The sequence below is a fragment of the Myxocyprinus asiaticus genome, chromosome 29 (genome assembly GCF_019703515.2).
Source record: "Myxocyprinus asiaticus isolate MX2 ecotype Aquarium Trade chromosome 29, UBuf_Myxa_2, whole genome shotgun sequence".
In the NCBI taxonomy this organism is placed as follows: Eukaryota; Metazoa; Chordata; class Actinopteri; order Cypriniformes; family Catostomidae; genus Myxocyprinus; species Myxocyprinus asiaticus.
Genome location: NC_059372.1, coordinates 21,080,181 through 21,108,055, shown reverse-complemented (window position 1 = coordinate 21,108,055; position 27,875 = coordinate 21,080,181). Strand labels below are relative to the sequence as shown.

The following is a 27,875-nucleotide window of genomic DNA, read 5'->3' as shown; positions in this document are numbered from 1 at the left end:
ACAAAAGCGAGTAGGCCACTTGGAATGCAGCCCTCAAATGCGACCTTCTTTCACGGGAATTCGGAGAATGCATGAGGTGTATCCTTCGTGGGCACTCATAACCCACAATTCTTTGCTTCAACGGAAATGTCTAAAAAAACAAATAAATAACGCCAATTTGTCCGTAAATATGATGTTCAAACGCAAGGAATGTTAATTCCCAAATTGAAGTACCTCAGTAGATGGGTGCAGAGTATATAATATGTATAATGATATGAATATATAATTAAAGTATTAGACTAAAAGTACACCTGTAAAATATATTTTCTTTTCTCCACATCATTATAACTCTCCTAAAATGTACCTCATGCATTCCCTTCTACAGGGACTTTGTTCCCGTCTCACTCGAAGCGCTCGCGCTTGTTAAAGAGTGGCTTGCTGTCATAGCAACCATGTTACGTTCTGTTTCCGTTTGTCCTACGAAGACCATCTCGTTTAAACGAGATTTGTTTAAAGGAGGACACTCGGTATACTGCAGCCTTCAAAGGATGCGTCCTACATAGCACTCAGCTTTCGAAACGAGACACAGCCTAAGCCTGGCAGAAGTTAAAAAGACAGACCAAATAGTTTATAGCACCTCTAAGCTCTAAAAAAAATGTCAAAAAGCTCTCTACCCCTTAATTTTCTATTTGTTCCATATTTTGTTTTGCCAAAGCTCAAGTTCCATTCATTTAGTTTAGTGTGACAACCAGTGTTGGGTCTGTCCAGGGGCATAGATTCTGGGGAGATAGGGGGAGGTAACCCCCAATAATCAAGACTAGCAAGCACAACCCACCCCCAACTTCACAATACAATCACCCCAATGTTCAAACCAAATCTACACCCTTGGGTGTATCCAATTACAAAATGATTAGTTACTGTAGTCAAAAAAAAAAAAGTAATGTAACACATTACATTTAATCCCCATCCATTAATTGATTAGTTAGTTATTAGTTCAAGAAGATTAAACCAACTGAAAATTCATTCGAAATGATCATTTATCATCTGATACACACATAACCTCAGGGGTTTATTTCTGGTAAGATCCAGTCCACATACAAAAACAGATAATAAAAGGTACAAAATGAGTATTAAATATGTGTTCAATTTTGCTGTATAGTCACTGTATATACAAATGTCAATATCCTTGAGAAAAATCTAGAAACAATTGCAGGTAGCCAAAAATAGTTAACTTTTCTTACACAAAAAAGAACAGATCAAAAGAACAAGATCTATGACACTGCTGGGTTGTGAGGATTATGTAAATCAAAAAGGTGTCGTATGTCTCTGAGATGGCCAAATATGTCAGAGGACTCTTAATAAATCAAAGAGTCATAAAATATTGGTAAAAACAAATATATGCCGCTGGCAGAAGAACTCTCATATATCCCAAACCATACTGAAATCAAAAGCATTGCAGCTCAAGAGAGTTTGAACACCTTCAGAAAAAGGGAAATCACGAAACTCAAATCACAAATTTAATCTGAAAAATTATTTTTTAAAAGAGGAAGACATGTTCAGGACCTCTAGTTGGGTCTCCGGTATTATTCAAAAGAAAAACTAGTTAATTGCCTTTTGACAGTTTCTGTATAAAACATACAGGTATCAAACATTACAAATATTACGTAAACTGCTATTTTCCATTACAAAAGCAAGTGAGTCTGTGATTGTCAATTTCAGCTGTTTTGCTAGTATTAAGTGTGAAATATTATGGTCCTATTTTCTGAAGTAGCAGCGATGCTTTTCTATCAGAACACAGAAAAGCACTTGTCTGCACGAACACCATCTCTCTTTTTACCATAACATTTATGACTTCAGATGACTGGAGATCAAGCAAACTTCCTGCCAAATAACAGAAATGGCTGGTGCAAAGGGAAATCCATTGAAGTCATCTTAAGACAGGACTTACACTGACAGTTAATGCAGATGAATGGCAGCACAAGAAAAGTCTGAAATATGAAAATAAACTTTCATAGTCAGTCAAAGCTTATTTGCTTGCTAAGCAAAAATACATAAAGTTATAGGGAGCTATAAAGGGGCATCAAACCACTGCCCTGACCCTTACTGACTGAGACAGAGACCTGTAGGTGCACCAAGGTCTCCCAACTTTTCGTTTGACAGCATTAAATCAACCGGTGAGCTAAGCATATGCAAACCGATCCACCAGCTAAGGTTGAGAGCATCTCATTTTTGTCTCTGGTTAACCGTCCTGAAATTCCTGAAGTGCACAAGAGCCCTCTTATCCATACAAAAGAACAAATATGTCCTGTACAAAAGAAAGTGTCCCGTCACAACAGTTTCTGGTTCAGGATCTCCCAAACCATTCGTCTTCTGAAATAGGGCATGTGTTTCTGTTTGGGATAAGAAAATGAAATTCAAAGTCAATAAAAATTCAATCCAAACACAAGTGTTACCAATATATATATATATATATATATATATATTATAAGGGCTCTTGCGAAGTGGAGTTGAGGTTCCCACACATTTTGACAAAGGCTATACAATCACACATCACAATACTTTTTGTCACAATATTGTTTCAGTACTCTTCCGATTAACATTTTTTAATTGATTCATATAGATAAAGAAAAGCAAAACATATATACACAGAATCAACATTTAACCTCCACTATTACCCCTACCCCTCCCAATCCCCAACCTGACCCTCAACAACATTCCTGTGGTCACACATGATTAAAGAAAGAAAGGAAGGAAGGAAGGAATACATACATGCACATATATATATATACACATACATGCACATACACATACACATACACATATATATATATATATATATATATATATATATATATATAAAAATCACACACAAATTTAAAACTAAACTTCTCTCTCCACTGCCCCTCCCCGAGAACCCTCTAAAAACGGCAAATAGCTGCCCCATTTCCCATTAAACGAATCCCAATTCCCCAGCCATCTACATAACACTTCCTCGAAAGCCACCACCCTCCCCATCTCTGTGCACCATTCTTGAAATGAGGGCGCTCCAGCTGACTTACATCCCCTTAAAGCAATTTGCCTGCCGATCATAACAGCGCTGTCCCCCAGACTCTGAATTAGCAGGGAGTAATACACTGATGCCTCATGGCCTTTTTCAGAAGCAGTAATCACCACTTCCGAAGTATCTACCGCTTTAGGGGGTTGTATGCTACTCCCAAAAATATTACAAAACAGGTGGCGCAGCTGTAAATACCTAAAAAATTGAGACCTGGGAATCCCAAAATGTTGAACCAGATTTTCAAACGATCTCAACACTCCACTCTCATATAGGTCACCGAGCGTATTAACCTCCCTCACAATCCACTCTGACCAACAGAAAGGGGACTTATTAATACATAACTTTAGGTTCAGCCATGTGCTCGAAGTAACACTTAAATAAATGTCCGAATTAAACACTCTGGACACTTCTGTCCATTCCACGTGCAAATGCGAAATAACGGGGTGTAACTTAACTTCTCCGGTTAGTTTGATAGAAAGGCTTTGCAATGGCGAAATAGGGGCAAGAACTTCCTGTTCAATACAAAACCAGGGAGGGGCTCTCTCAGGTGGAAGCGACCAATGAGCCAAATGTCTGAGACCGAATGCATAATAATAAAACAAAATCTTGGGTAGGCCTAGCCCACCTTTGTCAATTGGCCTATGCAATTTACTGAAATGTAATCTGGGACTTCAACCATTCCAAATGAAGGACTTCGCTACGCTATCAAATTGCTTGAAATAAGAGAGGGGGACATCTATAGGGAGAGATTGTAGCAGGTAGTTGAGTTTTGGAATGCAATTCATTAGTAACATTAACCTTCCCAATCATAGATAAATGTAATGAAGCCCAACTCGCTCTAAAATCTTTTTAATAAAGGGTCAAAATTAACTAACTAAATCACACAAATTTGCTGGGAATAAAATACCCAAATACTTAATGCCCTGTTTGGGCCACTGGAAGGTGCCCGGCTGAAAAGTTGTTACCGGGCAGTACACTGTCAGAGCCAAAGCATCGGATTTAGACCAATTAACTATGTATCTTGAGAACTTAGAAAAGGAATTAATAATTCTGTGGAGGCAAGGCACAGATCTAGTAGGGTCAAAGATGAATAATAAAATATAATCTGTGTAAAGCAAAAGCTTATGTGCCACACCTCCCGCCACCACCCCAGGAAAATCATCCTCCTTTCTTATCGCGGCTGCTAATGGTTCCAGGGCAAGACAGAACAATAATGGGGAAAGAGGGCAACCCTGCTGGGTGCCCCTATCCAGAGTAAAATAATCTGAAATTAATACATTTGTTTGTACTGCCACAACCGGGTGTCTATAATGTAAATTAATCCATCCAATAAAAGTATTCCTGAACCCGTACATTTCCAAAGTCTTAAAAAGATAATCGCATTCTACCATAACAATGGCAGCTAATGGAGTCGGATCATTCGCCACTGACCACATGATATTGATGAAACGCCTAATGTTATCAGAAGAGCTATGGCCCCGAATAAACCCCACCTGATCTATATGTATAAGAGATGTCATAACCTTACTTAATCGGTTCGCCCGAATTTTTTACAATATTTTAACGTCTAGCTGGATCAGGGAAATTGGACGGTAACTCTTACACTCGCTTGGATCTTTGTCCTTTTTAAGAATCAGACTGATCCGAGCTTGTGTCATGGCTGGCGGAAGCTTTCCATTCTTTAATGATTCCGTATAAACTTCTAGCAAAAGTGGAGCCAGGTCTTTTGCATAAGATCTAAAAAAATTCAGTGGCAAAGCCATCTGGCCCCAGAGTCTTGCCTGTTGATAAGGCCTTATTTACCTCACCAAGCTCCTCCAAGGTTATCTCAGAATCAAGTTTAGGAAGTTCTAATGGTTCCACAAAGTTTCTAATATCTTCATCAGTAGATGAAGACGTGGAACTATAGAGATCAAGGTAGAATTCTTTAAAAGCATTATTAATATCAATGGCCGAGGTCAATATTTCACCACCAGCAGATTTCACTGAGGGAATGGTAGAAAAAGACTCTGTTTTATATATCTAGCCAGAGGTTTCCCTGCCTTGTCCCCCGACTCAAAGTATGACTGTCTTGCCCTGAATAGCCAAAACTCCACCTATATCTGTATTTCAATCGGGTCAATTCTCTGAGGCCATTAGACGACATTCGGCACTTCAGCTCTGCCTCAGCACTTTTAATATTCCCTTCCAAGTTCTTCTGCTTTGGATTTTTTGGTGAATGAGGCATACTGTACGATCCGGCCCCTAAGAACCGCCTTAAGTGCCTCCCAAGCCATGCCCACAGAGGATACTCAGGACCAGTTGGTCTCCATATAGACATTGATTTCAGCCTTTAGCATTTGTTGGAATTCAGGATTTTGCAAAAGGGCTACATTAAAGCGCCAACTATATGATTTCTTTTTCTCCTTATGTGGCAACACCTCTAAATATACCAGGGCATGATCTGAGACCAAAAAGTTTTCAATTGAGCAAATCAACAACAGATGGAAAAAAAAATCTATTCTAGAGTGAATCTTATGGACTGATGAAAAAAAAATGTACAGTCCCTACCAGATGGGTTCAAAAGTCTCCAAATATCTGTAAGATTTTTACACATCCTGTGAAGCATCACTGTTGCTCTAGGAGGCTTGCACACTTTTGCTTCACTATGATCAAGGACTGAGTCCATCAAAAGATTAAAGTCTCCTTCCAATATTATATCATGAGGGGTGTCAGCGGCTTGCAACATCCCTTCAAGATCTATAAAAAAAAAAGCCCCGATCATCAACGTTAGGTGCATAAATATTAGCCAAAATAAGACTGTCCCTGAATTTCAGCTAAAACAATAATGACTCTTCCTAATTTATCTTTACTCTGTTTGAGACATTTGAATCGTAGATGTTTTCTTATCAGTGTAGTGTCTCCTCTGCTCTTACTTGAGCCAGCACTATAAAAAAAAATGCCCACCCCCTATCTTTCCAACTTTTTTAGCTTCCTGCAGAGAAAGGAAAATGCGCAGGTTCCTCAAACTGTCAAGCGAATGTTTAGTGAGCCGGTCCACTTGGCTGCAACATGAGTGCAAGCAAAGGACTTACTCCAATGACTTTACAAGAAATACTCCACAAAATAAACTCCAGCCGATAGGTGGACCAAGCACAAAGAGTGTGTAGATTCATCCACAAAACCATCCTGAAGGTGTGCTGCTCCACAAAAACTCCAGCCACTAGGCGGAACCCACACAAAAAGAGCATGCAGATTCTTCAAACAGTCAAGCGAATGTTCAGCGAGGCGGTCCACTCAGCTGCATCGTGAGTACCACAAGATGACTTACTCCATTGACTTTATGAAAGACATCGCTTGCTGTGGGCATGTGAATGTTTTACGGACATCCTTAGCATCTATTCTCAATTTGGCTGGGAATATCAGTGCAAAAGTGACCTTCCGCTGATGTAAAATTTTCTTGCATTCCTTGAATCAATCACGTTTCTCTCGTCGAGTTCGCAAAGTCTGGGAACAAGAAAATTCTGTGGTTCTTCCAAGAAAGCCTTGCGTAAAACAAGATCTTTATCAGATGATCTCAGAAATGTGGCCAGAATTGATCAGGTCCTGTCTCCCTCTGCGGATCGCCGTGCCAGAACCCTTTGAGCTCACTCGATTTCCAGCTCATGACCTGCCATGTTGAGCAGACTCGGAAAGAGCCCATCCATGAATTCCACCATATCTTGTCCCTCCACTCCCTCCGGGACTCCCACGATACGGACGTTATTCCGCCGGCTACGGTTTTCCATGTCCTCCAAATTCACCTTGGTAGTTAGCGGATTAGCAAATAATTCCCTCTCCGATGACTCCAGGTAATCGATCCGTTTCTCGACATCCCCCACTCTTGTAATCAAATCAGTAAACTTCGCTTCCATGGTGGTGATCGACTGACGTATCACAGCAAGATCCTCCAAGTCAGCAACGACCTTCGTCAGCATTGCCGACATGTTCAGCATCTCCCACCGCATTTCCTAAATCAACTCCCAGGCCCGCGGCCTGCTCAGGGGTGTCAACTTGAGCACGTAAGTGTTTTTCTTTTTTTTTCACCTAATTTGGAATGCCCAATTCCCAGTGTGCTTTTAAGTCATCGTGGTGGCGTAGTGATTCGCCTCAATCCGGATGGCGGAGGATGAATCCCAGTTGCCTCCATGTCTGAGACCATCAACCCGCGCATCTTATCACGTGGCTTGTTGAGCGCATTTCCACGGAGACATAGCACGTGTGGAGGCTTCACGCCATCCACCGCGGCATCCGCGCTTAACTCACCACAAGCCACACCGAGAACGAACCACATTATTGCGACCACGAGGTGGTTACCCCAGGTGACTCTACCCACCCTTGCAACCGGGCCAATTTGGTTGCTTAGGAGACCTGGCTGAAGTCACTCAGCACACCCTGGGATTCGAACTATCGAACTCCAGGGGTGGTAGCCAGCGTCTTTTACCACTGAGCTACCCAGGCCCCAACTTAAGTGTCTTTTAATGTCTCCAGAGCCCGAGGATTTTGAATTCTTTGACATATTGTCCTCCTAGAACAGTTAGGGAACAGAGTGTATCGAATCTCACCTGTTTATGTCATAAAAAGTATTAAAACTAGCAAAGTGGGGGGCCTGGGTAGCTCAGCGTGTATAGATGCTGACTACCACCCCTGGAGTCACGAGTTAGAATCCAGGGTGTGCTGAGTGACTCCAGCCAGGTTTCCTAAGCAACCAAATTGGCCCGGTTGCTAGGGTGTGTAAAGTCATGCTGGGTTAACCTCCTCGTGGTCACTATAATGTGGTTCTCGCTCTCGGTGGGGCTTGTGGAGAGTTGTGCGTGGATGCCGCAGAGAATGGCGAGCTCTGCGCACCATGCTAGTCACATGTCCGATTCACGCATGGCGTCACGTGACCCCTTTTAAGCAATATTAACTGGTGAAAACTGTAATAGTTTTGTTGGTTAAACTGTGCTGGGAGGGCAGGATGTTGAAAAATTTGAAATCTTCAGCCTGTGGGGACATTAAAAAGCACTTATGTTCTAACTCGTCGGACACCTCGCAGGATCAGGAGGGCGGAGATCCCGCCTGCTACCAAAGCTGATGTGGAACACATGTGGGAAAACTAGAGGATTTGGAAAATCGGAGCAGGGGTAATAATGTTCATTTAGTTGGAATCCCCGAGGGAAAGGAAGAGATATGGTGAAGTTTTTGGACGGGCTTATTTCAAATTTGATCGAAACAGGGGACCGCTGGCTCGAAATTGAGCGCGCCCACAGAGTTTTCGGTCAGCTTCCCGCAGCGGGTGAGAGACCCCCATCTATACTGGCAAGATTTTTGCGGTCAGTTGACAGAGACTTGTTTCTACGAGCAGTGAGGAATAAAGGCAAGTTGTGCTGGGAGAACCACAACATCATGGTTTTTCCGGACTTAGCTAGATCGACTCAAGCGAAGCGTGACAGATTTAAAGAGTGTAAAAAATTGCTCCACCAACAGAAAGTGGGTTTCACACTGCTTTTTCCTGCTAAGTTGAGAATTGACGCCAAGGGTGGTCGCAAGACTTTGACATGCCCACGACAAGCTATGGCCTTCATTAAATCAATGGTGTGATTAATTTTGCCTACACTCAGTCAACAATACAGACTACACATCGTGCATTTTACTGATGCAGCCTGAGAGGGTATGTTATTATGTTGGCTGCCCACTGACTCTCGCTCTTTTTTTTTCTCTTTCTCCCTTTATTGACTTATTGTTGAGTTTATTTGTTAATTTTGTGGGTTCGATGTTATTATTTACTGGGGCTTATTTTATGGAATACATTTTTGTGCAATATAATGGCACGGTTTATGTAAAAAAATAAAAATAAAAAAAACAAAAACAAAAAACACTGGACTTGAGCAATCTGGTAGCAATAGTGTTTTGGAAAATCTCGTGAGCGTGCATGGACTGTCGGATTTCCGGGGGCTGGATGCCAGTTAGGACTGTTGTGCATGGGGTTGAAGCGTTCTGTGGGTTGTTCAGGATTTTATTGTTACATCAATGTTGGAAAGTGGTCTATATACTTTTGCCTTGGGTACACAATTTATCTTTACAAGTCAATATGTCACACTTTAAAATAGGTCAAATGTTACTCACCACATGGAATGTTAATGAGCTGGGACACCCTATAAAAAGAAGGTTGTATCTTTCCTTAAGCGTAAAAAATATGATATAGTGTTCCTTCAAGAAATGCACCTTTCTTCACAGAAAGCTGAAAATGTTGGTAGGGCATGAGGTGGACATGTGTTTTGCAGTGCTGTTTCAAGTAAGAGCAAGGGAATGTCATCATATAAGTAAGTATTTACAAATCAAATGTCTTAAACAGATCAAAGATAATTTAGGAAGAGTCATTATTGTTTCGTGTTTAGAGATGTTGCTGCATATAAAGAAAAAAATATCAAATAGATGGTGCTTTAATACATCCCTTCTTCAAGACCCTGAATTTCAACAAATGTTAAGGACAGAAGTCAATGTTTATGTAGAAACCAACTGGTCCACAGTGCCCTCTGTGGGTGTGGCATGGGAGGCGCTTAAGGCAGTTCTTAGGGGGCGAATCATACAATATGCCTCATTCATTAAAAAGATCAAAGCACAAGAATTAATAGAATTGGAAAAGAGTATTAAAAGTGCTGAAACAGAGCTGAAGCGCCGAATGTCATCCAATGGTCTTAGAGAGTTGACCCAGCTAAAAAATAGGTACAATACTATTCTGTCACAGAAGGCTGAGTTTTGGTTATTCAGGGCAAAACAGACATTTTTTGAGTCGGGGGACAAAGCAGGGAAACCTCTTGCCAGATCCATAAAAAAGAGAGAGACTTTTTCACTGAAGGAATGGTGGAAGTCTTCTGGAGGCAATACATTTACTTCTGCCACAGATATTAATAAAGCCTTTAAAGAATTCTATTTCGATCTTTATAGTTCCACGTCTTCATCTACTGATAAGGATATTATCAACTTCGTAGAGCCATTAGATCTTTCTAAATTGACGAGTGATCAAAAAAACTCTCTTGACTCAGATATTACTTTTGAGGAGCCTGTTGAGGTAATTAAAGCCTTGCCAACAGGTAAGGCCAGATGGTTTTGCCGCAGAATTTTTTAGATATTATGTCACAGAACTGGCTCCACTTATGTTGGAAGTTTACACAGAAAGGTGAACTAACACAAACCATGACGCAAGCCCTGATCAGTCTCATTCTTAAAAAAGGTAAGGACCCAAATGAATGTAAAAGTTATAGTCCAACTTCCCTGACCCAGTTAGATGTAAAATTGTGTCTAAAATTCTGGCTAATCAATTAAGTAATTACATCTATTATACATATAGATCAAGTGGGGTTTATTCATGGTGGTAGTTCTTCTGATAATTTTAGACTTTAAACTAATGGATTAATTTCAGATTATTTTTCTCTTGGTAGGGAAACCCGGCAAGGCTGTCCTCTCTCCCCTTTATTGTTCTGTCTTGCCCTGGAACCATTAGCAGCCACAATAAGATGAGGATTTTCCTGGTGTTGTAGCAGGAGGTGTGGTTCATAAACTTCTAATCTATGCAGATGATATATTATTATTATTATTTGTCTCCGACCCTAGTAGATACAGTTGTGCTCAAAAGTTTGCATACCCTGGTAGAAATAGTGAAATTTTCTGTCTTATTTAAGGATAGTGACCATATGAAGCCATTTATTATCACATAGTTGTTTGGCTCCTTTTTAAATCATAATGATAACAGAAATCACCCAAATGGCCCTGATCAAAAGTTTACATACCCTTGAATGTTTGGCCTTGTTACAGACATACAAGGTGACACACACAGGTTTAAATGACAATTAAAGGTTAATTTCCCACACCTCTGGCTTTTTAAATTGCAATTAGTGTCTGTGTATAAATAGTCAATGAGTTTGTTAGCTCTCACATGGATGCACTGAGCAGGCTAGATACTGAGCCATGGGTAGCAGAAAAGAACTGTCAAAAGACCTGCGTAACAAGGTAATGGAACTTTATAAAGATGGAAAAGGATATAAAAAGATATCCAAAGCCTTGAAAATGCCAGTCAGTACTGTTCAATCACTTATTAAGAAGTGGAAAATTCAGGGATCTCTTGATACCAAACCAAGGTCAGGTAGACCAAGAAAGATTTCAGCCACAACTGCCAGAAGAATTGTTCGGGATACAAAGAAAAACCCACAGGTAACCTCAGGAGAAATACAGGCTGCTCTGGAAAAAGGCAGTGTGGTTGTTTCAAGGAACACAATACAACGATACTTGAACAAAAATGAGCTGCATGGTTGAGTTGCCAGAAAGAAGCCTTTACTGTGCCAATGCCACAAAAAAGCCCGGTTACAATATGCTCGACAACACCTTGACACGCCTCACAGCTTTTGGCACACTGTAATTTGGAGTGACGAGACCAAAATAGAGCTTTATGGTCACAACCATAAGCGCTATGTTTGGAGAGGGGTCAACAAGGCCTATAGTGAAAAGAACACCATCCCCACTGTGAAGCATGGTGGTGGATCACTGATGTTTTGGGGGGGAGCTCTAAAGGACGGGGAATCTTGTGAAAATTGATGGCAAGATGAATGAAGCATGTGATCAGAAAATACTGGCAGACAATTTGCATTCTTCTGCACGAAAGCTGCGCATGGGACTATCTTGGACTTTCCAGCATGACAAAGCACAAGGCCAAGTTGACCCTCCAGTGGTTACAGCAGAAAAAGGTGAAGGTTCTGGAGTGGCAATCACAGTCTCCTGGCCTTAATATCATCGAGCCACTCTGGGGAGATCTCAAACGTGCGGTTCATGCAAGACAACCAAAGACTTTGCATGACCTGGAGGCATTTTGCCAAGATGAATGGGCAGCTATACCACCTGCAAGAATTTGGGGCCTCATAGACAACTATTACAAAAGACTGCAAACTGTCATTGATGCTAAAGGGGGCAATACACAGTATTAAGAACTAAGGGTATGCAGACTTTTGAATGGGTCATTTCATTATTATTTATTTTTTTGCCATGTTTTGTTTTATGATTGTGCCATTCTGTTATAACCTACAGTTGAATATGAATCCCATAAGAAATAAAAGAAATGTGTTTTACCTGCTCACTCATGTTTTCTTTAAAAATGGTACATACTGTATATTACCAATTCTCCAAGGGTATGCAAACTTTTGAGCACAACTGTATATGCCTAGCCTCCATAAAATTATTAATTCCTTCTCCAAATTTACAGGATACAGGGTGAATTGGTCTAAATTGGAAGCTCTTGCTCTGACAGCATATTGCCCTGCCACGGCTTTCCAACCTGGCACCTTTCAATGGCCCAAGCAAGGCAGTAAGTACTTAGGCATTTTATTTCCAGCAAATCTGAGAGATTTATTTAGTTAATTTTGACCCATTAATAAAAAGGATCTTGTGTGATGTGGATAGGTGGGATTCACTACATTTGTCTATGGCTGAGAAGGTCAATGTTATACAAATAAATTGCATCCCAAAATTATCTACTACAGTCTCTACCCTAGAAGTTCCTCTTTCTTATTTTAAACAATTTCCTGTTCAATTTTGATATTTACCTAAATGTTTCCTCAAGCATATGGCTTAACCCCAAATTGTGTATTAACAAGTCCCCTTTTGCTGGAAAGAATGGATTGAGAGGGGTGTTGCCACACTTGGTGACCTTTATGAAAACAGAGCTTTGAGATCATTTGAAAATATAACAGCAATTTGGGTGCAGAATTTAATTTTTTTGGTGGCAGTACACAGCCCCCTAAAGCACCCTCTGTATGGTGCTTACAGCCTTTGGAAAGGGGCACGAAGCGTCAGTATATTTTTCCTCGTTGATTCAGAGTCATGGTGATGGGGCCTTAACATCTCTTAAGAGGTTATGGGAAAGAGATCTGAACTTGGTATTGGAGAATGGGGAGTACAAAAGAATAATTTTTTTTTTTAAAAACTATATCTAGGGATGCAAGGGTACGCCTTATTCAGATATTTAAGATTTTGCATCATTTGTACTGGACTTCCTCTAGATTGTTTAGGCTTGGTTTAAAAGACACACCTACCTGCTGGCAATGTCAGTTGGAGGATGGAGACATGGCCCATGCTCTGTGGTTCTGCGCTAAGATCCAAGAATTCTGGTTAAGAGTCCAGAATTTTATCTGTCAGGTTTTAGATACTCAAATTTCATTCTGCCCCAGACTATGTATATTGGGTGATGGGGTGGTTATTAAAGTTGGTGACAAATATACAAAAAGCTGGGTCCTAACTAGTGTACTGATTGGCAGACAAATAATTCTTAGAGGATGGAAGTCAATTGGTGCTCCCTCATTTCAAGTATGGTTCACCGAATTGGGCAGGGTGGCGGCATTTGAAAGATGTCATACAAACAGCTTGGTAGATTAGATGGATATGGTAAGAAATGGGACAAATACTTAACCTTTCTGGAAGGCTCTCGGTGAGGGCCATGTGGAGTGAAATCCCTTTTTGATTTATTTTTTCTCTTTGTGTTTATATGTGTATACTTAGGATTGGACCACAGGAATATGTTGGGGGTTGGGGATTGGGAGGGATAGGGAATTAATGGGGGTTAAGGGGGATAATGGTTGATTCTGTGCATGTATATTTTTTACATGCTTTTGTGTTATGTTTAAGAATCAACTAATAAAAATGTTAATCTGAATAAAAAAAAAATAAAAAAAAGATACATACAAAGAAATTGCATAATTTCTAATCATTCAGTCTGCGCAGTTAAACCGGTTTCATACACTAACCTGCAAACTCATGAATGACACTTTCATTCTTGAAGTAGAAACATTTTTGTTTTCCTTTAATGCCAGACATAAAACAGGACCACAACTAAGTAAATTGGAAAGCATGCAAATTAGGCTTCTAATTTAAACGTCGGCTAATGTTAATGTATGGTTCCCTTTAAAATATATAGTTAAAGAACGTGACGATCAATAATCGATATATCAATATTTTATGACATGCCTAATCGCTATACGTATTCTATCGCAAAGGGGTTGGCAATACCAAAGTCCCTTTAATGCAAGTCAGGTCAATCTGCGACCCTGTTCGTAGCGCTGGTTGTTCCTGTCTCTCTATTTGACACATGTAAATAGGGATACAAGTAAAGCTCCTTTCTACCTGAATGGGGAAATGCATGAAATCTTCAAAATTGTTGGTCAAGATTACGATCAATTAACATTTGAACTCTGCAATAAAATCTGACAACAATGGTGTCACTAATTGAGCTTCTTTAGTTCAAATCATGCAAAAAACTATTTTTCAGGCTGGTCCAGCTAATGCATATGCGCTTTCTCAAAGAAAATTACAGGTAATGTCTCTATAAAAAAAAAATGAATGGCTCTTTTAACTGCAAGGCAGGACTTTCATTCCTTTAGCTGTCATATTTTTCATTACAATTTCTCCCATTTATGAGTATACAAGTGACACGTATCCTATACGGTCTCTGGTGATACCCAGCATACTTTTGCCAAATTAATTCCCATAACTTTTCCAGTCAATTGTGATTAATGGAGGATTTTTAACAATTATTTTATAAAGATTGCACTCACAAAAATCAAATAAATATTTTAAGTGAACTGGACAACAAAAATGTATATTATTTGTTATAGAAATTAATATTTATTTTAAGGACTTTGTTCATTTCCATGAATTTTGAAGGTGTGGAAATGAACTTTTGGAAATCAATGATTTTGTTTTTAACTCCCTGATATTTCTAGTTTTTTTTTTTTTTTTTTTTTTATGTATGTGGGAACCCCGATGAGTTTTCCATACATACCTGTGTGAATGTGATTGGCCGGTCTTTGGTAATGTATTCAGCATATTTGCATGTGAACATTCCGCAGTCACTTCCATTCATCTGCTGAGGGATCTCCTGAGGATTCAGAAGAAAAAGCCTTTGAGCTTTTGATGATGCTGAAGCTTTTTGGTCAACTCAAACTAGACCACAGGAAGCCCTCAATGATGTTTGTGTCGATGTAACTCACATTGCGTTTTTTACTTTTAAGAGTCCATTCTGAGGTATCCAAGTCCTGAGCCCTCTTGTCATCACTTTCTTGTTTCAGATATTTTCTGTTTCACAGAGACAAATTAAGGCACTTTTTGACAATGTCTCTACATAATTCATTACGGTAATTTCTGAAGGGTTTATCAAGGGAATTAATTTGAAAATACACTTATTGCAGCCCAGTTTCATCATCAAATCCTCAGGCAGCACTCACAGTAAAATTCTGCAGGCCTCGTCATTGCTTCCTCCCATTGAATCAAAGTAAGTGATGCTCTTCTTCCGTAAATCCACCACCTATCACAAGACAACAAAAAGAGAAACAGCTGCATTACAAAAGAGCCCACAATAAAGATATTAATTTTATACAATGCAAATCCAGATTGTCTCAATTGATTCCCCCTCATGTCATTTCAAACCTGTATGACTTTCTTATGCAGAACACAGAAATAAAAAATAAATAAATATCCTGGTCCGTCTTCTCAATACAATGGCAGTTGAGAGTGACTCTACTAGTGTCTAGTGACTTTACAGCCTTGACGTCTGTTGTGCATTCATGTGTGCTATGTGAGAAGCTCGTTCAAGGTGGTTCACATGTTCAGGTGAGAACCTGCATTGATTTTAGCGTTAACTGTGAGTGAGCCAATGTAAACAAGCTTCATTAACATAACGGACATCAAGATTTTCACTGAAAAATGACTTAAATTTCAGGTCGTTTCTTGCTAAAAACCTATTGTATGCTTATATCGTATAACTGCATGGACTACTTTTATGATACTGTTGGGTGAAGTTTTAAGCTTTAAAGTGAGTCACTATCAACTGCCATTGTATTGAGAAGATGGACCGAAATGTACATTGTTGTTTTCCCCCATTTGAATTCTGCATAAGAAATAAGTCATATGAGTTAAGTAAATTATGACTGAAATTTTCATTTTCGGGTGACCCATTCCTTTAACTACAAGGGTTGTTTAATAGCAAACTGATCTAATTTTAACTGTACATGTATTTACTGAAATGTAATACAATACCAGGTCTCCTGACCAATGAATTTCCATGATTTTGCCATGAACTTTCCAGTCATTTGTGATTACTAGATAAGGTTCTATAAAATAGTTTTAAATCAGATCAATTCTAACTTAAGACATTACTAACTTCAAGACACCATCCCCCTCAACACTGCAGGGAATCAACAACTGGCTGACGACCTGAATGTGTTTTACTGTAGATTTGAAAAGCCCAGTCTCACACCCGAACCCGCTCTGACCTTCACTTCACAAAAACACCTCCTGCAACCACCCTCCCCATGAAATCGGACATCAGAAGACTACAAAGGACAGTTCGGACTGCTGAGTGGATTATTGGTTGCCCCTTGCCCTCCCTTCAAGAACTGTACACTTCCAGAGTGAGGAAAAGGACTGGTAAAATCACTTTGGACCCCACACACCCAGCCCACTACCTTTTCGATCTGTTGCCTTCTGGCCGAATCAACAAAGCACTGAGCACCAGAACCGTCAGGCACAAGAACAGTTTTTTCCCCTAGGCTATCCATCTCATGAACAGTTAAAAACTATACTATAATTACGTGCAATACACAGCCTAGTCAATTATATTATTTATATCCTACCTCTTATGCATTACATTCCCTTTCACTATATATAACAGATTTGTTTTTGTACATACCATATATATATATTTTGTCTTATTGAATATTTTTATATATACTTATATTTCTATTTGCTTTTTATTTTGATTCTATTTTTATTATCATCTCTGTCTTGTTGTATGGTTTGTGCACTGGAAGCTTCTGTCACCAAGAAAAATTATTGTATGTGGAAGCATACTAGGCAATAAGCTCATTCTGATTCTGATTCACTAATGATTCATTCAGACAGATTAATTAACCAGTTAATTGAATAGAACAGACTAAAAAATGGATTCACTCACAAATCAACAATCACTATGCTTTATAAGAAAGATTTACATAAAAAAAAAAAAAAAAAAAAAAAAAAAAAAAACTCAAAATAAGCGCAATATATAGCCAATTTATTATTTTAGAGCAGAATACAACTAGAAAAACTGACATTTCTATAGTGAATATACATAACTTTTAAGATTTTATTAATTTCCATGACTTTGCCAGGCCTGGAAAACACAATAAATAAAAAAAAAGGTTTCTATGACACTGGGAACCCTGCAATGCTATTATGAATTGCTTATAAAAGGTCAGGAAACTCTGCATCTTCCCTTTGCATCTCCTCAATGTGACCTTGGTGCTGGTTACTTACAGACAAGCACCAGTGCACCCCCAGGTGGACAGGCACCAGAATGATGTCTACAGAGAAGATGTCGACTTTCTTGGTCCAGCGGCGGACAGCAGAGTAACCAGAGCTGCGCAGCTTGGGAAAGAAGAAGGTGTTGAAAGTGTAAACGGAGGGCAGATTGGGCTGCTTACTGCGCTCCACCAGCATATTCATGTAGAAATTGATGACCTGGAATAGAGGAATGGATTTAATGAATAATTAAAAATCTGTGTATCAGTCAGGCTGATTAATCTGTCAATATTCGGCTATTTTGAGGCAACAAACATTAGCAAACTCATATCTGCTGACCACAAACTATTATATGTTAGCCACACATGCTTGATTTGATTATGCTCATCACTAGGGCTGGGTATTGATACAGATTTCCTGATATGATTTGATTCCGTTTCACAAGCTTCATTTGGGTACATTTCAGTTATATTGTCCCTTTTGCTTATATATGAAATAAAGAAATTTCTTCCAGCTAATGCTGTTAATTATACAGGGGACCTTCTAGCTAGGTATATTACGAAAATATTAATTTGACTAATTATATTTTAATAATTTTTCATCATTTGTCACATTTTAGCTTTTTACATGTTTGTTTAATTACATAGTTTGTACTTTTTAAAGGTATTTACATTGTTGAACACATACAAATAACCAGTACTGTCTCTTTAAGAAAACCAGTTGTTCTGTAAAGAGTGTCTGTGAATGAGTGCATGTTAATGAGAGAAGTTTATTTTTTGTTGTTTTTAATACCCAGAAAGGGTATTAAGTGAGACATTATTCAATGACAAATGGGTCACGTGGATCTTGTCTTTGTACACACATTATACGGAACAAATTTTACTCTCAAAACGCAGTGAAAGGATCTCGCTGTTGAATATTTCACCACTATACTACACAATTACTTGTGAGTGAAATGTAAACATTTACCAGCCAGTTGCCAAATCTATACATTTTAGTCACATAGTGCGAAATTTTGTTGTTAATGCGAGTGATTTCCTCTCACTGTAGAGAATTGTGTATAGAGTATAAGATTGATCTTAGGATTTAAGAATCGATATTGAGATTGTTTAAATGAAGATCGCGATGCATCTGAGAATCGATATTTCTTCCCACCCCTACTTATCACTCTCACAAAATGATTAAGATTGGAAACATTTAAAAAATACTTGCATATTACTGAGGAATTACTCTCAGTACTGCTATAGCTGCAAGGCTAGTCACTGAGATGCTGTAAACCGCATAACATAATTGCGAATGTAGTGAAGCTCTGACCTCATCGTTGAGCCAGTTGAGGTGGTTGAGAGTTTGCAGGTCCTTCCTGGTGATGGTGAGGCGGAAGCCCTCACTGAGCACCTCATCCTGACTGCCCCCTCTCAAAGCTCTGCTCACATCCCTCCCCATGTCCTGTGAAGAAAAACAAATCAACATGCTGGTCTAATATTTTCTTCTATTACATCTTATTTAAGCTTGATAAAAACTTACATAAAAATAAAAACTTCAAAAGTTCATGATGGTTAAATTTTTAAAAAAAGTTTTACTCCTTAAGAAATTAATAGTAATTTTGAAACATATAAATCGTGAGCACTCATATGAGTTGAAGACTACAGTCATATCAGTACCTTATAAAAACCATTTTTTTCTACATGGGGGCAGCCATATTAGGATCACACGACCAGCTAAATACTACTTGCTTAATCTCAGTAACCACCCTATTATTGGACACTTTTGCTTATAGATTCAATTAATCATGGCTAACTGTGAATTGTGGATTTCTACAATGGACTAGGTAACTGAAAACCATTGTGTATAAATGATGCTGCATTATTGCCCCTAGGTGTCAGTGTAAGTCCAAGACGACATGTTCAAACAATTACTTAGTGCAACTTTTAAAAAAACTTTAGTCAAACTGATGAACTTAGGAGCATTTACCTCTGTTAGCTCTGGGAATTCTGGCTCCTCTTTGATAGGCTGAGGCTTTTTGATAACAGATGCAACAGGAACCTCCTTCTCTAGAGGCACTCGAACCTTAAACTCAATGCTTGTAGGGGCAGCTCGACCCTCTCCAGAGAGGCGCTAATACAACAAATGAGAGGATGAGAGAACTGGTCATATTAAACAGAGGTGTAGAGCAGTCTTAGATTGATATATTAGATTGAATGTTTGGTCATTTTGAGATTACTGGCATAGCCTGATTAACTGTGCCCAATTGGTTGATTAACAGAAGTGTGTATAGTGTAAATTCCAATTTACAGTGCATCCGGAAAGTATTCACAGCGCTTCACTTTTTCCACATTTTGTTATGTTACAGCCTTATTCCAAAATGGATTAAATTCATTAATTTCCTCAACTCTACAAACAATACTCCATAATGACAAGGTGAAAGAAGTTTGTTTGAAATCTTTTCAAATTTATAAAAAAAAAAAAAGAAAAAACACATGTACATAAGTATTCACAGTCTTTGCTCAATACTTTGTTGAAGCACCTTTGGCACCAATTACAGCCTCAAGTCTTTTTTGAGTATGATGCTACAAGCTTGGCACACCTATTTTTGGGCAGTTTCTCCCATTCTTCTTTGCAGGACCTCTCAAGCTCCACCAGGTTGGATGGGGAGCGTCGGTGCACAGCCATTTTCAGATCTCTCCAGAGATGTTCAATCGGGTTCAAGTTTGGGCTCTGGCTGGGCCACTCAATGACATTCACAGAGTTGTCCCGTAGCCACTCCTTTGTTATCTTGGCTGTGTGCTTAGGGTCGTTGTCCTGTTGTAAGATGAACCTTCGCCCCAGTCTGAGGTCCAGAGTGCTCTGGAACAGGTTTTCATCAAGGATGTCTCCCAGTTCCTGCCACTGAAAATATCCCCACAGCATGATGCTGCCACCACCATGCTTCACTGTAGGGATGGTATTGGCCAGGTGATGAGCAGTGCCTGGTTTCCTCCAGACATGATGCTTGCCATTTAGGCCAAAGAGTTCAATCTTTGTTTCTCATGGTCTGAGAGTCCTTCAGGTGCCTTTTGGCAAACTCCAGGCGGGCTGTCATGTGCCTTTTACTGAGGAGTGGCTTCCGTCTGGCCACTCTACCATACAGGCCTGATTGGTGGAGTGCTGCAGAGATGGTTGTTCTTCTGGAAGGTTCTCCTCTCTCCACAGAGAAATGCTGGAGCTCTGTCAGAGCGACCATCGGGTTCTTGGTCACTTCCCTGACTAAGGCCCTTCTCCCCCCATCGCTCAGTTTGGCCAGGCGGCCAGCTCTAGGAAGAGTCCTGGTGGTTCCAAACTTCTTCCATTTACGGATGATGGAGGCCACTGTGCTCATTGGGACCTTCGATGCTGCAGAAATTTTTCTGTACCCTTCCCCAGATCTGTGCCTCGATACAATCCTGTCTCAGAGGTCTACAGACAATTTCTTGGTCTTCATGGCTTGGTTTGTGCTCTGACATGCACTGTTAACTGTGGGACCTTATATAGACAGGTATGTGCCTTTCCAAATTGTGTCCAATCAACTGAATTTACCACAGGTGGACTCCAATCAAGTTGTAGAAACATCTCAAGGATGATCAGTGGAAACAGGATGCACCTGAGCTCAATTTTGAGTGTCATGGCAAAGGCTGTGAATACTTATGTACATGTGATTTTTTTGGTTTTTTATTTTTAATACATTTGCAAAGATTTCAAACAAACTTCTTTCACATTGTCATTATGGGGTATTGTCTGTAGAATTTTGAGGAAAATAATGAATTTAATCCATTTTGGAATAAGGCTGTAACATAACAAAATGTGGAAAAAGTGAAGCGCTGTGAATACTTTCCGGATGCACTGTATACAGACATTCTTGTCAATGTGTAATGCACATATTTTGTTTTAAAATACTTCTTAATGAATTTAAAGTAAATAATGTAAAATAAGTGTTCATGTCAATTAAAATTGTGTGCATCTTAACTGCTCTCATTAAATTATAGTATACATGTCAGCATAAAATCTAGATAAGGAAAAACCCCATATTGCTCGACCACTAGTGTAGAGAGAAGAACGAGTGGAAACTAACTCACCTGGCGCAGGAGCTGAGAAGCCAGAGCCTCCTGTTCTTCAATCAACCTCCGTCGCTCCCGAGCACGAGAGTCATAAAGGCTAGTTCTGAAAATATGTAGTAAACATGCCCCAATATTAGGAACCATTCACTATAACAACTCCAAAAGCACTTGTTACCAAATAGCTCAAAGACTTAAGGGTACTGTTAAATCCCTGCATAAATGAAAAACAAAGAGCTACTCACAGCTCTTTGATCCAAAGTTCGGCCTGGAAGCATGGCACGCTGAAAATAGCAAGACAAATTACAAATGACAAAAAGAAATAAGAGATGAAAAGATGAAAGGCAATTTAAAGTTCTCACTTACCTTGAGCTCTCAGACTTCCTGCCCTGCTGCTCCTTCACAAAAATCACTGAATCCCCATCATGAGCTGAAGAAATTGAAACAAACATCCCAACCTTTGAGTCAGGATTAATTTACATACATGAAAGAGAAATAAAGAAATAGGATCTGCATTTTCACCTGATGACTGGGTGTCCTGAGAGGAGGTATCCTGAAGGGCAGCTGGTGAGGATACTGGTGAGTCATGGCCCCAAAGCAGGGGCTCTGGAATGCTAGAGCCTGCACCAGGACTGGGCAGGGCACTGGAATTCTGGCTGGACTCAGGTTGGGGACTGGGGGGTAGACTGGATAAATCATAGGAGGACACACCAGCACCAGAGCCTGCTGGAGAGGCACATTGAAGAAGTCTTCGGTTGGACGACAGGAAACTAGAGCTGAAACACCACAAAAGGTTATGTTATATTATCTGTTAATGGCTACGATTTAGCTATGACATGGACCTAAAGACTAGACTGTAAAAGAGCTTTATAGAGCAGGGGTTTACAAAATGTTTAATGCCAATGGCCTCCAAATATGACCACTGCTTTGCAAGTGACCCCCTTGCTAAAAGGCAGGTATATAGAGAGAAACAATAACCGTGATAGTATAAAGACAATATGATTAAGCTAATGGTTTTTGTAGTAACACATATGTCTAAGAGTTGGGATTAGTAATTCGTGTAGATGACTCTTGTAAAGTGTTAGAAAATAAACAAATTTAGCATTCCATTTTCACACCTGCACAAGGTGCAGCGCTATGACAGCATGCTACGTCTGATCTAATTTTTGTGAGAATAATAATAATAATGATACAATAGATTTTGGTTTGTTTTTACCAAATCTAATCCTATTCCTTCAGAACAAGACACGAGTCACATACATTAATTTACTAGACTTCTGAATTATACTTTTGTGTCCTTTTGAAGCTTGAAGAGGTGGTCACCATAAACAGCCATTGTATAATAAAACATTTTCACAATTTCTCCCTTAGTGTTAAAAAAAAGAAAAAGTCATATATGGTTATAACAAAACAGGGGTGAGTAAACAATGACTAAATTTTCATTTTTGGATTAATCCTTTAAGATGTCTGAGAACTACGTTTATACATCAGTTGAAAGTCTAAACTCAGTTTTTAGATTCCACCAACAGGGGATAAAATCTTGTTCAAATGTTCAAACTCTAGAACTACAATGGAACATAAATTTAATGTCACTGACAATTACATTTAATACATGATGTTGTGTCAGTAGAACGATATGATAAAATATACTTTCTATATAATTTAACAGAGCCTACATCCAATAAGTCCCGACAAACACTGCCTTGTCCATGCGTATGAAGACAGTGTCATACAGAAGAGGTATACATAAGGACATAGTTTCTGTTCGGACAGTCAGTCAGTTTTTTCATAGTCTAATATAGAAGAATATTTCTGTCTGTGCTTTATGTGCTTTGTGTTATCAGTTGCTGTTCATTTCCAGTGTTTCTGAAATGCAGCACCTTGATGATTTACTGCATCTTTACTCTCTCCTTTCTTCATGAACAAGTAGGCCTAACCTTTTTATTTCATTCTTAAATTCTCCTCTTACCAGTCATAAAAACGTTAAAGTATTCTCCTTCACTATTCAGAAGGTATCGAATCTTGGTTCCTCTTGATTGTTCAAGGCATCCAGCTGCAAGAACATAAATTGGTGCCTATGCATTCAACCCATTATGAATGGGCTGTATTCATTTATCTCCAACCCACTTGCGGCTAGACTTATTGCATACTTGCACGTAAACACCAAAACTTCATGGCCATACCTACTATCTTTGCATGTATGACTTATATCGTATAGCACTGCAGAGGAGTGGGCGATATACCGGTAGACATGATAAACCGATAGAAATTTGCCAACCATTTGCCATACATTTTGGATTATTGTCTCTATCGCGGTAACGCAAAATTGCCACAAGAGAGTTGTGTACAGCACATAACACGTATGCATTACACACTCTTAAGTATAAATGGAGGAAGGCGTAGGGCTCGTTCTTCAAATTCATTTGAATGAGAAGATGAGAGGAGATTCTTAAGGAAAATGCATCCTCCGTGGTGTGGAATTGGTTTGGCTTTAGAAAATGTGATACCGAGCAGAAAACAGTGATTTGCAAGGTTTGTACATTGTGTATGTCGATATACCCATGTGCACATATATCAGTAATCAGGGCTTTACGAGAGACTGATAGAAAAAACGAAAAGCAGTTTTTCACTGACAGCTGCACGTGTCATCAGATGAAAATCTTGTCTAGAACGCGAGAAAAAATTACACTGAATCTGCTTCTGCGGCATGAAATTTAGCTTGAGCCACCGTCAAAGCAAATTCAATGACATTCATCCAGCGCTCCAAACATGCCTTCCATCCAAACATGCGCAGCTGTGTTTTCTGCAAGTGTTGCACACGCAGTATGAAACACAAGTGCAAGCGAATATTGAAGGCATCCCAGTCCCTTCATTTGTGCTCCTGTGACAGAAAAAGCACAGATCACACTCGTTACTCATTCTGGTTTCTCTCGATGTCAAGTGGGTTTTTAAAATACACATCAAAACCCTTTCTAAAATTATCGTGATATAAAATAACTCATATCGTGATACAGGATTCTGGTCATATCGCCCACCCCTAGCACAGCACTTAAAATGCAGTGGTCTTAAAATGGAGCTCTTAATCTCTTAAATTAATGGCAACTTTGACAGCCCTAAAAACACGTTTTATAACAATTTCTTATTTTATCTAAAATTTTCCATGGACCCCAAGTTTGAATGGGGATCAATGCACCCCAGTTTGAAAACACTTTTTAACTCTTTTTAAAGCAATGCAATTCAGATACTCACAAATCTCGATGTGAGCGAATGCTGGAGTGAGAGCCTCCGTCATGAATGAAAGTTGACTGGCCACCAGATACCACGGCTAGGAGCTGCCTGTAAACTTCCTTTTCCTCCTCTCGCACTGACTAGAAAAATCAAATAGATAAAAACAAATGCAATGCTTTATATCAAATTATAATAAAGAAAAATCTATTTTGATATGGTTTGTTTTATTCCACCAATGCCTGACCTCCTGTGCCGTACAGCGTACTCTGGCCCGGAAGTGACGATTCAAGCTGCCATGTGATGGATTCTGGACCACTCGGATGGGAAAGGTCTTCTCATACAGGCTAGTATAAGAGGATTTTCCTGAACTTGCCTCAGGAGATGAAAGGAAGCTACAACAACAACAACAAAAACTGTATGTCAGTTTCATAACCTTGCATTTACAACTAAAGGTTAACTGTTAAGCAGCACAACATAAGCCAGATTCTGATTTTGTGCAACATGAGAAAATTAATTTCAGGTTAGCAGCAAAACATTTTAATGCAGAAATTTCATAGCATTCTTTTTATTCAAGGTGACCTGTGTGGTTGGTAGTAGAGGGACCTGCCCAGGCGGGGAGAGGGGGGTGGTTTTGGCGTGGATGCAGAATGTCCATTAGCTTTGTGCGTCTCGTGGGGTGGATGGTCCATACAAACTTGTCTTCTGCTGACCTTTGATATAATCACTGACTGCTCAATCCTCAAGGAGTCTGTCCAAAAAAAAAAAAAGATGATACGTGTCTGTATATGGCAGGAAGAAACAAATAAATGCTAAAACAGTAGAAGTAACCTATTTATATCAGGTAATTTTTTATCTATACCAGATTTTGTTATGGTCTTCCACTTGACTTCACTAGATGGAGCCACAAATGTGTCCTCTAGTCTATCATGTGTCCTCTCCTCAAACTGCAAGAAAAGACCAAACTGAAGTAAATAAAATGTATAACACAGATGCTTAAAATAAAAATAAGACATTTTGTACTTTACAGTTGTTGCTCTTCTCTGTCTGGGGCCTCAATTATAAAGATTTTCGTAAAACAATCGTACAATAATTTCCTAAATGTTCCAACAAACGATTTATAAAATGTCCGTATGCAAAAATAATTTTTTGTAAATACGTGAATGAGCGCATGAACTCCACCTACAGAATGCCCACAAATATCCTTATATGGTGAGACAGAATACAATAAAAGCACATGTGCAAGTTATTATTTTTCCATTCATTCAAATGGAATGATCTTGTGCAGTTGACAAGGTTTTCTAAAAAAGTGAGTGCAGCTTACCAGTTTCTGCGCATATAATGTAGCATATTCAACAACTCATCATTAGTTATTCATTTCATTATAAATACAAATATTAATTGACCGTGTTTACTGTAAATCCACACCATACTTCAAACAATGTCTAAGTTCTTGCTAAATGTTAATTTCAAAAAGAGTTTTACATGCTCTTTTACATATAATAAAATATGCATAGTCTGCATGGAAATCACATAAGAACACTTTCACGTCAGTTTCTGCCTTTATAAATCCCTCACTTTTGACGTAGGATCAAATCTGATCGTACTTATGTTTTATAAATGAGGCCCCTGGTCTTAAGGATATGACGTTAACCCACAGAACTGAGAAATCTTGACGATCAAACAGGCACCTTGTTTTCCACCCACGAAGATGCTGATGCAGCTGCATTGGTAGCAGGTTCTGATGGATTTCCTGTTTGAGGTGAACCCGGCATAGACGGTAGCATGTTCCTCAGGGTAGGTTGGACATTGTTTTGCACCCAAACCGCAACACTCGAACCATGGGTCTTCACTCCCTCGGCTGCATTTTTCACGGTGTCCATGAAATCTCCTAAAAGACAAGCAGCAAAATGTTCGAGTTATGGACCTAGAAGGTAAAGCTCAGATTTATAAAGAGTTCACAGTGTAATATGACTTACCCATTCTGAATTTCTTGACCACCCTCTCCTCCTCCTGATCAACTGCATCTCCATCTTCCAAACTATTCAGAAACGGATTATATCAGAGCTATATATCCGCATTTTTCCTAGAGATTAATAAATCTGACAAACTCCGATTTGAATAATCACTATGTTGAGATATCTTATTAAATACAATATGATTTACTTCCTAAACAAAAACAAAGAGCTTCCAAACTATTCAGAAACCTCATATTTGAGAGATGGTTGTCAAATATTGTCCTAAAGACTCTAAAACCTGCAAAGCCTCATCTTTAAATAAAGTAAAAAAAATTCACAAACAAAAATACAGAGCTCAACGTCATAAAGAAGAGGTTTTCCTCAGCTGGTGTTGATGCGTCGCGCGCATGGTTTTCACGTCATCCTATGAGAACAGTTCGCGGTTTAATGGCCAGACCAAAACATTCGTATTTATGACACGTCAACATACAACCAAAACACCTGAAACTTTAACTTGAGTCCAAACAATAAAGAAATCACAAGCCTTTGCACAACTACACATATCTTACCAGTCTAACGGTCTTTTTCTCCGTACTATCCCGTCTTGATCCACGCTCACTGAACCGGCATGAACAGCACCAGCTGGGTCTCCGTTTCTCAGACTGGCGATCCCAGTTCCGATCCATTCGTAGAACTTATTAAACATTGTGAAAGACAAAGTCTCGACTGTAACAGGATTTGTCCTCGGGGCTGTCAGCCCAAACGAGCGCTCCCCCAGCCCTTCATTCGCGTGCCACTGCTAACCAGCTTTGTTAGATCAAAGAAGCCGGATCCTTCGCCAACAGACTTATACACGACTAAACCAGTCCAGATAAACCCACACCGCTGATCTTTAGCTCAACCAGCTAACCTGCTGCTAACGATCGCAGATTAAAGCCTAGCAATAATTGTATCTGAGGTTAACGGGGCTCAAACCAGCTGCTCGCGTGCTATCGTAACTGTTGTGGTTAATTTTTACAAACTGACTCGTAATTATCAGAACTCGTAAGCCACACTGTGAATGAGATATTGAGTACACAAAGTTGTATTAACGCCTCCCGCTTCTTCCTTATTTAAAAGCAGAACATGGCCGAAGCAGTGAAGCGCACATGTTAAAATTGCCATTTGCCATTGGACGAGCGAGGCGGAAGCGCGTCATCGGTGTGCAGTGTTTCGTAAGAGGACTGGTTGAAACGTGGGTAAAGCGCTTCACACGCTCGCACTTCAAAT

The 27,875-nt window shown here is 39.4% G+C and overlaps 1 protein-coding gene across 1 annotated transcript; it reads right to left on the bottom strand.

The window, feature by feature from the left end:
* Positions 1-1,035: 1,035 nt before the first annotated feature.
* Positions 1,036-27,755, bottom strand: LOC127419601 (sentrin-specific protease 1-like). Its single transcript, XM_051661123.1, has 18 exons — positions 27,176-27,755; positions 26,628-26,689; positions 26,340-26,539; positions 25,511-25,595; positions 25,231-25,399; positions 24,896-25,043; positions 24,673-24,791; positions 21,946-22,199; positions 21,790-21,853; positions 21,669-21,707; positions 21,445-21,529; positions 19,328-19,471; positions 18,671-18,802; positions 17,372-17,575; positions 15,304-15,383; positions 15,070-15,154; positions 14,862-14,957; positions 1,036-2,369 (listed from the first exon to the last, which is right to left on the bottom strand). The coding sequence occupies exons 1-18, from the start codon at positions 27,310-27,312 to the stop codon at positions 2,307-2,309; spliced, it is 2,166 nt and encodes a 721-aa protein (XP_051517083.1). The 5' UTR covers positions 27,313-27,755; the 3' UTR covers positions 1,036-2,306.
* Positions 27,756-27,875: the final 120 nt, after the last annotated feature.

Excerpts from the sequence above, each read along its gene's own strand:
- LOC127419601 (XM_051661123.1), bottom strand. The coding sequence starts at position 27,312 with ATGTTTAATAAGTTCTACGAATGGATCGGAACTGGGATCGCCAGTCTG. Across the intron at positions 21,854-21,945 it reads TCAGGACACCCAGTCATCAG|CTCATGATGGGGATTCAGTG; the intron begins GTGAAAATGCAG and ends CAATTTCTTCAG. Across the intron at positions 15,155-15,303 it reads GAGGCCTGCAGAATTTTACT|AAAATATCTGAAACAAGAAA; the intron begins GTGAGTGCTGCC and ends TCTGTGAAACAG.